Source organism: Hordeum vulgare, chromosome 7H (assembly GCF_904849725.1).
Source record: "Hordeum vulgare subsp. vulgare chromosome 7H, MorexV3_pseudomolecules_assembly, whole genome shotgun sequence".
Taxonomy (NCBI): Eukaryota; Viridiplantae; Streptophyta; class Magnoliopsida; order Poales; family Poaceae; genus Hordeum; species Hordeum vulgare.
In genome coordinates, this window is record NC_058524.1 from 623,827,576 (window position 1) to 623,838,680 (window position 11,105).

At 40.8% G+C, this 11,105-nt stretch overlaps 1 protein-coding gene across 3 annotated transcripts; it reads left to right on the top strand.

Annotated features, from left to right (window-relative positions):
* On the top strand, positions 1–8,018 carry LOC123410144 (disease resistance protein RGA5-like). 3 transcript variants are annotated; one of them, XM_045103038.1, is made up of 8 exons: positions 3–33; positions 125–951; positions 1,135–3,180; positions 3,448–3,503; positions 3,579–3,847; positions 4,591–4,908; positions 5,016–5,150; positions 7,281–8,018. In XM_045103038.1, the coding sequence occupies exons 2-8, from the start codon at positions 137–139 to the stop codon at positions 7,302–7,304; spliced, it is 3,663 nt and encodes a 1,220-aa protein (XP_044958973.1). In that variant the 5' UTR covers positions 3–33; positions 125–136; the 3' UTR covers positions 7,305–8,018. The 3 variants fall into 3 exon arrangements, with proteins under 3 accessions (XP_044958974.1, XP_044958975.1, XP_044958973.1); XM_045103039.1 differs by having other exon boundaries at positions 1–951; positions 3,585–3,847; XM_045103040.1 differs by having other exon boundaries at positions 1–951; positions 3,612–3,847.
* Positions 8,019–11,105: the final 3,087 nt, after the last annotated feature.

Below are 11,105 nucleotides of genomic sequence, written 5' to 3' on the forward strand. Positions count from 1 at the left end.
GGGGGGATTCTCCTCCGCGGCAGCTCCTCTCCCGTAGGTTTCCTCTCTCTCACTTCACCCTTCAACATGCGTCCGGCGATGCCGAATTGAATAATGCATCTGATGGTCCGTGCTCCGGCGGCAGAGCGCGCGCGGCATGGAGCCGAGCCCAATCAGCGCCTCGCTGGGCGCCATGGGCTCCCTCGCACGGAAGCTCGACGACCTCCTGGCGACCCGTCACCGGGCCCTGCGCGGGTCCGTCACGGACGAGATCGAGCAGCTCGCGACCGATCTCCGCACCCTGCGCGGCCTCCTCGCGAAGCTCTCGAACGCGCAGGGCCCTCCCGTCGCCGCGAGGCACTGGATGAAGGACGTGCGCGAGCTGTCCTACGACACGGCTGACTGCGCCGACCAGTTCGTCCGCGCCGTTGGCCGTGCCAAGATTCACAGAGCTGCTCGCCGGAAGATCATCCCCCGGTTGAAGATCGCCCGCCTTCCGGAGAGGTGGAAATGGCGCCTGTGGATCGCCGGCAGGGTCTCGGAATTCAGGAGTCGGGCGCGGGAGGCGACCCGGCGGTACTGGAGGTATAAGCTTGATGATTTCGCCTCCAATCCTGGATACCCAGGTGTTGGCTGGGAGCTTCCGGCTGTTTTGCCGGATCCGGGTGATCTAGTTGGCATACAAGGCCCAATGGATGAGCTTCACCGGCGGTTGATTGATGGAAAAGAGCAGCTCAAGGTAGTGCCGATTGTCGGTGTGGGGGGAATCGGCAAGACCACTCTTGCACAAAAATTATGGAGTAAGCTCCGCGGACAGTTCGAGTGCCGGGCATTTGTGCGGACAGCCCAGAAGCCTGATATGAGGGGGATCATCAGGAGCATACTCTCGCAAGCCCGTCCGCACCAGCCGCCGGACCGTGGGGAGATGCACCACCTGATCCGCGATCTCAGGGAATATCTACGTGACAAGAGGTATAAAATTCCCTAGAGACAGAGGTGGTCTTTCTTCATGGTGTCCACCGGACACCTGAACTTTCTGAATCCTCATGTCCCAAAGAAATTAATGCTGTCCACAAGCTTATTTCCATTTTCCCTTTTGATATTATCATCCTTTGTTGTCGGCTAATAAGCATGTCTGTTTAAAATATTTGTCAGGTACTTTATTATAATTGATGACTTATGGGCTATATCACTATGGGATGTTCTAAGTCGTGCTTTTCCAGAGGGTAACTGTGGCAGCAGAATAGTAACTATAACAGAAACTATGGAAGTAGCTTTGGCATGCTGTGGTTTTTGCCCTGAGCATATTTTCAAGATGGAATCTCTTGGTGAGGATGACTCAGAGAAATTATTACTCCAAAGAATCCTTGTCTCTGGAAATCAACAGTTCGGTAATGTTTTGCCTCAGATTAAGAGAAGTTGTGGGGGCTTGCCACTAGCAATCATCGTTGCAGCCAGTCTTTTAACAATCCAACCTGATAAATTGGAACAATTGGGATGTATGCAGAATTCTGTTGGTGCAAATCATACCATGGAGGGTTTTATAAGACAAATATTGAACATTAGCTTTGATAGTCTTCCACATTATTTGAAGACATGCCTGCTTTATCTTAGTACCTATCCAGAGGGCTGCCTATTCTTGAAAGGTGATTTGGTGAAGCAATGGGTAGCCGAGGGTTTTATATGTGCAAAAGAAGGAGAGGACATGGAGGAAGTTGCCGGGAGCTATTTTGGTAAACTTGTCAGTGCAGGCCTGATCCAAGCTATGGGTATCAACTATAATTACGAGGTTTTGTCTTATTCAGTTCATCACATGGTACTTGATCTCATTACATACAAGTCCATTGAAGAAAATTTCATCACTGTACTAGATTATTCTCAAACGGCAATACCCGTTACTGATAAAGTTCGTCGATTATCACTCCACTTCGGCAGTGCAACATATGCAACTACGCCAGCAAGTATCGGATTATCAGAAGTTCGATCACTCTTCTTTTCTGGCTTGTTTAACTGTGTGCCTTCATTCATGGTGTTTAAGCTTCTTCGAGTTCTAGTTCTTCATTTTTGGGGTGATACTGGAAACACGAGTTTCAGCCTTGAAGGAATATGTGAACTGTTTTGGCTGAGATATTTGCAGGTCACATGTAATGTCACTGTAAAGCTTCCAGATCAGATTGAACCGATGAAACACTTGGAAACACTGGAAATAAATGCAGAAGTATGTGTTGTTCCGCCGGACATTGTTCGGCTTTCGAACTTATTGCATCTCCGTCTTGGAAGTGGGACAAATCTACCAGACGGGGTTGGGTACATGACATCTCTACGTACACTCATGTATTTTGACCTTGGCAGTAGTTCTGAAGACAATCTATGGGGCCTTGCCGAGCTGAAAAACCTGCGGGATCTTCATCTCACCTATTCTTTGTCACTATCTAGTGAACATTTGAAGAAAAAACTGATAGCTCTGGGCACTTCACTTGGGAAACTGGGTGACCTCAAATCTTTCACGCTGGCTTCTGCTGCTGCTGGCACGGCCATTCTTTTTGATGGCTCAAGCAGCATGTACTCTACTCCTGTCTTTCTTGAGAGACTTGAGTTGTTACCACCGATTTGCGTCTTTTCCAGATTTCCCAAGTGGATTGGACAACTCCACAAACTTAGTGTTTTGAAAATTGCTGTTAGAGAACTGCTGATGAATGATATTGATAGCCTCACAGGATTACATTCCCTTACAGTTCTCGCGTTGTGTGTACAGACAGCTCCTGAGCGAAGCATTGTCTTCAATGATGGGGCTTTCCCAGTTCTGAGGTATTTCAAGTTCAGGTGCATTGTACTTTGTATGTCATTCATGTCAGGAGCCATGCGCAATCTTCGGAGGCTCAAGCTACATTTCAACACGCATATGGGGGAGAAGTACGGCAATATGCTTGCTGGAGTGGAGCACCTTTTAAATCTCCGGGATATTGCTGCACATATTGGGGTCACTGCCGAATTTGATAGGAAGGTTATTGAGTTGGCATTCAAGGATGCCATTAGGAATCATCCAAGGTGTCCTAATTTTTATGTAAAATGGGTGGATCCGGTTGATGAAGAATATCATCCTTCAGAGAAACAGCATCAGAGGCAAGAAAGAGTGCTATCGGGTGAAAAACATGGGGTTCTAGAGAAAGCTGAAGCTACAAACAAATATGCTGATGACCGGTACGGATCTTTCTCATTGTAGCAGTAATTCTTTCCAAGATCGCCCTTTTTTCATCCGTTTCTTTTCCTCCAGTCTTAACGTTATTCTCTGGGCAAAAAAGTTGTTAACTGAAAGAGTGCTGTAACAGATATTTATTGGAAAATTTCGTGCACCGTAAAACATTGTACAATGCAGTTGTTCCAAACCAAAGCTTGCAACATTATAATATCAGTTTATCTTATCCTCTGATAATGTTTTAAATAAAAGTAATTGTATGTTATCCTCAGGTCATCTCAAAATTCAGACCCGCCACCTAGTGTCGCTTCATGTAGCCTGAAGTCAGGTATTTCTGTTTCTTTTGTGGCCCATTTACATGTAGATGATTTCTCATTCTAAAGCAATATATTCGAACCCATAGTTGCAGAATCAAAAGCGTCACTGGAAACCAAAGTTGCAGAATCAAAAGCGTCACTGGGAACCAAAGTTGCAGAATCAAAAGCGTCACAGGCAATCGAAGTTGCAGATTCAGAAGCGCCACAGGCAACCGAAGTTGCAGAGTCAGAAGTGTCACGGGCAATCAAAGTTGCGGAATCAGAAGCGTCACAAGCAATCGAAATTGAAGAATCAAAAGCGTCACCGGCAAACGAAATTGAAGAATCAAAAGCGTCGCCGACATACCTGTATAAGGTGAGTTCCCTCTTCAACAAGCTCCAAAAGCTTCAACATTTACCATGTAGAGAAAGGTGTGAAAATTCACTCTCTTACCATGTAACACTTGTACCTGAGAAGTTCGTAGCTTGATTATTTTTTGAAAAGACAATGAGATCAGAGCTCGACTATAAGTAGTTTGAACAAAGTCTGATCCACAAAATACGTGCATCAAACATCAGTAGGTTCCATATAGTTGCTCGGAGACTGCCATAGTGGCGGTCTTCGTGATGTTATCTGATTGTTGCTGCGTCATCATAACTTGGGTGACACGAATCTCTACCCAATCGCCACCTTCTAACGGACCAAATGCACACCCACTTTGACTAGCATATGCAAACTTCTTATTATGGCACTTCCATTAACATACATCAATGTTTTTTAGATAATGTCTATCATGCATCATGTAATGTATAGTTTTGTATGAGCATCTATCAGTCGAAATCATTGCTCAAAATTTCCAGCATTTACCTTTTGACGATTTCAGTTCTAGTTACTCACTAATAGTCTCCTGGTTGTATTATTAAGTCCTCACTCCTCAGCATAGTTTGTTAGAAGAAATCCTCGGCATAGTTTGGAATGTTCTGATTTTTTTATTTGTTCTTCTCAAAATGGTAGATATCCGATGGATTGTTTATTTCCTCCATTCCTTGTGAACTACAGATCATAGTACTCTTGATAAAAAAATGTCAAACTGTATACTAATTGTCTTGTTTAAACAGCAACGACGCATTACTAGATTTGGGGATTGGGATAACAGTGAGGACTTCCCTTACGTACCCAGGGCTCCACTACGTGGAAGAAGACCTCGAAATGCCCACCTTTGCCGTGAACCTGCGCCACGACTATACACAAATCCTGGGCGTGAGAGCATACCAAGAGGCCCTTCCATAAATGCTGCAGGATCTGCTTCACCAGTACAGCCAGACAGTCCATCAAAACTGAAGCACAGGGCAGCTGGAATGCACACTCCAGAAAGGAGGGCTTTGTCAGAAGTTCATGGAAGTAGCAGAATGAATCAGAGTAACCAACGCCACAACGTACTACATTATAATGCTTGGTTTCTTATTGGTCCAGAAAGATATGTGCACACATGTGTCTGAATAATGAACTGTTGTTTTTGCATTTGTCAATCCGGCCTGAACAGGAAGTGGCTGTTCCAAGATTTGGTGACTGGGATGAGTCTAACGCATCATCAAGCGAATCGTTTACGCATATCTTCAGCAGGGTGAGGGATGATAAATCATCTGATAATCACAGGAAGGAAAAAAAGGTGCAACAGGTATGTAAACGCAACTCCGAAGTAAAAGACTAAAGCTTCTGCTAGCATTGACCTGCTTATGATTTTATTTGATTTTGGAGTTTCAACTGCATACCACTTACATAAATGGGAAATAATAACATGCATTTTCGTAAGGGAGTTGGTAACTTTACTATCATGTATTATATCTTTAACAAAACCAAATAGAAATAAGCAATTTGGTAATACTGTTTTGTGGTCTACAGCAAGTAATTTTTTTGTGCTTCCTCTAATACGTACTTGTTTTCTCCCCATCTAATACTTGTTAGACTGAAGGTGAGCCTTGGCGTAGCAGTAAAGCTGTTGCCTGGTTCGAGTCCTGAAAACAGCCTCCTGCAGAAATGTAGGGAAAGGCTGCGTCTAAAAGACCCAAATGGTTGGACCCTTCCCCGGACCCTGCACAAGCAGGAGCTATGTGCACTGGGCCGCCCTTCACTTATGCCCGTACCACAATTTCCGTTAGACTAACTAGCAAAATGGCCCGTGCGTTGCCACGGAAAAAAAAACATAATCTTCAATGATGATGACCACATTATGTTCACATATCATCGCTTGATTTTGAAATTTTATGCACAAATGCAAGAAAATATTTCTTCTTTCAAATTTATTCATAAGTTGAAGCAATCTTTACATTTTCAAAAAATATATATCATGGTTGTCAAAAATCTTGGTAACTCAAAGATTTATTCTGAATTTCAATAAAAAAAAATCAGAAAACATATAATAATAATTCGATCCATCCAACAGTTAATTCTTCAAAATTCACGCAGTTATATTGTCACAAAGACTTAGAAGCATTAATGTTTAACTACATACATTAGATCTTTCGTGAACAATTTTACTAATATGGGAACAATTTTAAAATCGAGAACATTTTTTACAATTTACAAACATTTACTAAATCGTGAATATTTTTTATATTTCAAACAGGTTTAAATATTTTCTTTTGAATTGGCGCCCAATTCAAGAAAAGGCGAACATATTTTTTTATGTTTGAGGATTTTATTTTAAATTCGCAAACATTTTTTGAAACACATGAAGTTTTTCTAAATAAACAAACATTTTTATAAATCAGTAATATATTTATTAAATTCATGGACATTGTTGTAAATCAGTAATATATTTATTAAATTCATGGACATTATGTTTTCGTCAGCATTTTATTTCAAAATTCCTATTTTTTAAAATGCAAAAGTTTATGTAATTCTAAATTATTTATATTAGAAATAAACAAAAATGGAATGGAAAATTTTAAATAAAAAAAAGAAACTATCAAAACAGGCATTAGCTATTTTTCAAATTTTAGGACATTTCTTAAATGCATTAACATATTTTCAATTAGAAAGCATTTTGTTAAGTGCCTTTAATAATTTTGAATACATGGAATTTTATTTGAAATCATGGACTTTTCTTATTGTACAAATATGTTTCTAAAATTGCAACATTTTATTGTATATGCGAGCATTTTATACAAAACTCCGGGCAGTTTTTAAAGTCACAAACATTTTATTTTTTAAATATATTGATTTATAGTTTTCAGTTTATTAAATTTTTAAAGATTATTTGAAGTTCTAAATTATTTAAAATAAAAAAATTAAACGGAACTGAAATTAAATAAATAAACGGAACTAAAAGCAGGCGCCTGTGCATGGGCCGGCCCATACGGTGTGCTGGATATTCTCCCAGCGTGCAGAGCGTAATATATGAGGTTTTTACATGGACCGGCCCAGTCCAAGATTTTTTGCTTTGTGAAACGTTTTATATTACTTACCGGTGGCATGGTGGGTAATTTATGCAAACTTTAGGAGTAATTTCATGACGGACGACCAGAAACCCTATTTGCTTTATTATTATTAGGGAGAGATTATGCCCGTACCACAATTTCTTAAAGCACATTTAATGGAATAAAAATGTATACAAAATATGCAAATGTAATTTGACTTAATTGATCTAGTATCACAAAACTGTCCAGTCACTTGAGGTTAAACCTTACCCTGACCATAAATGACAGTACTTTATCTGAAAGTGTCTTTCTGTTCTAAGCATCATTATCTGTTTATGTTTCATTCTCCACGTGATATTCATCGATTGACAATTTTCTCTTTTCTCCAGACATGTCCTTGCTGTATACTTTAATAAAAGGGGGATACAATCACAGAGATTATGGATAAACTTCCTGCATGTCCTTGTCATGGACGCCTCCAGTGGTCGCGGAAAGGTTCCTACATGTATCTTGCGTCCTACCTATGGTTTGAGCTCCCCTTCCCGGCCTTCTTCTCCATCAGCAGTTCCATGGCCTCCCACCTCCTTGTGGGCTCCACTGGTCAAGCCTTCCCTAGTTGCGTGGAAGGGACCGGAGTGGCGATGTCCTCCTCCCAACTCGTGCATAGCTTCCATTTTCTTTCGCAAAGACACACATCCATCTCTTCATTAATGAACAATACTTTGTGAATGGGTTTGCGATGAAGAGGGCAACAAACCCTATGTGCGGCTGTTCTTGGGTGCTTCTTCCCCCCAAACGCTATTTGGCGCCTTCACCAAGTGGCACACACCCCTCCCATGCAAATGGGCTGTCCCATCTTATATCCGCTAGTATATTGCTGTAATGGCTCCGAAGCTTAACTTATTGGCACACTAAGTTTTGTGAAGCTTCTAGAAGCTTTCAATCCAATTTTCTTTTTTCTCCTTTGCTTTTTCTTTTTTCGAAATAAGTGAAAAAATCACAAAGTTTTGGATTATTGATTTTATGAACCTTTTCTCAATATTGTGAACCTTTTTCATTTTTTTATTTTCATGAACAATTTTCGAATTTATGGAATTATGTTCAAATCCCCGAACATTTTTGTATCATGAACTATTTCAGATCCATGATTGTTGTTTAAATTTATGAGCCTTTTCCAAATTCGTGTTTTTTCTAAAAATTTTGAACATTGTTCAATCGTGAAATTTTTTCAGATTTGCATTTTTTCAATTCATGAACTTTCTTTAAATTATGTGAATTTTAAAAAAATTTATGAACTTTTTCCCATTCGCAATCTTTTTGATATTTTTGTTAACTTTTTCAATTACACGATTTTGTTTTGTGGGACAGCACTACACGTCCACCGGTGGATAACCCGGAAAGATCCACCATCTCAGCAACCGTTAGATCTGATCTCCAGCCCCATCCTTATTATTTCAACAAATGTTGCAAAACTTTTTGCAACATAGCTCATGTTGCAGAAATATTCTGTTATTCAACAGCGATTATGTTGAAGATTTTTTTTTTGGTTTCATTTTTTTTTCAAGATAGATAATATTGTGGAAGGGCTTTTGCAACATAAATAATGCTGTAGAAATTCAGAGGTAGAACGTCATGTATAACGTCGCATGTACGTGGTCCATGTCAGCGTGTATGTCGTTGGCAAGAATCGATGGTGTCGACGGGAGCGGGGAGGCGCACGACTCGACGAGGAGTTTGGGAGCAACGAGCAACACAGGAGGCCGCTAGAGATAATGCTAGGGATCCAGATCCAGATCCTGCAATGGAAAGATTGCAACAAAGGCTCAGTTGTAAAACCGCTAGAGTTAATGTTAGGTGAGCCATGCACGACACGCGGCATACTAAAGAGGTGGCGGACGCTCCGTGTGATTAGAAATGTTTTCATTTTGTTTTCTAATTCCTGTTTTTTTTTGAAAAGTTGTCAACTATGTTCAAAATTAGAAAATTCAATGGTCAACGGGTAAAACTGGTCCACAATGGGGCGACTCATTTTGTCCGGCGCCGTTTGTTTGGGTCGGCGCTGACAAAAAAGATGACCCAACGCGTCGATCCATTTCCGCTCCAAATTTGGGACTGAAATGCGTTGGCGCGGACGCAAAGCGGACGCGTGCGTGCTTTTTCGGTGTCCGTTCTCAACCACCGCGGTCAACATAATTTATGACTGTCGCCATCCTTGGGTCCACGCGTCGGCGACCGCGGCCGGCCTTTTTTATTCCAATCGTGCGGTGGGTTCCGCCACCCGCTTCCAGAACCCGCCCCCGTCCCCACCTCGCCACCTCCTCGGCGACCAAAGCGACCGAAATCCTAGCCCACCACGGCTGGCGGCTTCCCAAACAAGGGCAAGGCCCCGCTCTTCCCCCGCGCCACCTCCCCGTCGTCGTCTTTCCGGCCTCGCCAGCGCGTGAGCGTCCCGGTGCACCAAGCGCGGTGGCACTGGGAGCACCGCGCCGCACTCTCTTACGGACAAACGCTGGTCGACCCTGGGCCGACCCTGCGCCAACGCTGGTCGACCTCACCGGCCACGACGACGACGACAACACCTAGGGTTGCATGGACGTAGTTCTAGATTTTTTTATTTTAATTTAATATAATGCGGACACGACACGTGGACTATCGTCGGCCTTTGTGGCTGGCTTTTAACATTTAATTATGCTTTATGTTTTTTTCTCACCGGCAAAAAATGTATCCGGCCAGCGTTGGACGCACGAGCCGACCCATTTACGGAAGCGGACGTTCGTGTCCGCCTGACCGACCCAAACGGACAAAAAGCGAACGAAATCGCTGTCTGTTTGGATCGGCCCGTTGGAGTTGCGCTAACAAATCCAACCATTTGTTTTAGGGAAGTCAACCTATCAATTCAAGTCAAACAAGCACTATGGCTATATTTGTACCTACTAGTAAATGACTATTGCTCTTGCCCGTCCATCTTGTTCTTTGCAGAAAACTCCCTGCATTTTCCTGAAATTAACCCATGGTCCTGTATTAAGTGAGAATAGAAAATGTTCCTCGTTTCGTAGAAAATCCCCTAAGGTTTTGGTTAGCAAACAAACAACCCTATTTTAAGTGGGAACAGAAAATGTTTCGCTTTATACAAAAAAAAATCCCTGGGGTTTCGATTAATCAATTTGCCACCCATATAGATTTTTTTTTAAAGATTCAAATGTTTTTTAAATATCCATATTGTTTAAATCGTGACTCCAATTTTACTATGTTATATATGAAAATTCATTAGAAAAATATGTAGAATCTGAATATGATGTCTTTCTACCCAGTAACCATTTTCAAAATGTTGTTTAGGTACATATTCAAATGCCTAAAAAATATCAATATCTTTTATACCTATATTTAGATTTAAAATTTTATATATGAAATTATATTCGAAAGATGTGTAGAATTTGATTATAGTTTTCTTTCACCTATTAATAATTTTTAAAATTCTGTTTAGGATTCAACCTTAATTAGTAGTGCATGATCCGTTTTTTATTTCGTACCGATGTTGGTCCAAATTGAGAATGAACACCTCAGCAAAAAAGAAATTGGAGACAAAAGAAGCCATCTATAACTATGCATGTCCATTGGCGAGGGTGGGAAGAAGGGTAAATGACAAGAATGATAAGATATCATGTTAAATAGAAGACGTGGACCTATTGGGGTCTTGAGACATGTCTATTATGTTACGAGCGTATTTTTTCCCTCCGTTGCAACACATGATCTCTTTTGCTTGTTTTCCTTATAGGGAGCCTCACGTGAAATTTCCTTGGATAGATACACTACAATGCCGACCCAGTATGGTTTTCATTTTTCTATTCCATTTTGCATATCTTTTCTTCAGTTTTTTCATTTTTTCTTTGTGCGTCTTTTCGTTTTTTCCTTTGTTTTTTATTTTTGGTTTCTTTTTCTTTTTCTTTTTTATTTCTGTTTTTTGTTTCTTCAATGCTTTCTCTGATTTTTTTTTATTTTTCCATTATATTATTACCGGGTTTCTTTGTTTTATTTTTTTATTGGGTTTTTCTGGGTTTCTTTTGTTCTTTTGTTTTCATTGATTTTTATTTCTTATTTTATTCAATTTTTTGATTTTCTTTATTTATTTCATGATTTTCATCAATTTTCTTTGTTTTACCTTGTTTCTTTCTCGGTTTTCATTGCTTCCTTTCTTTTGTACTGGTTTTCATTCC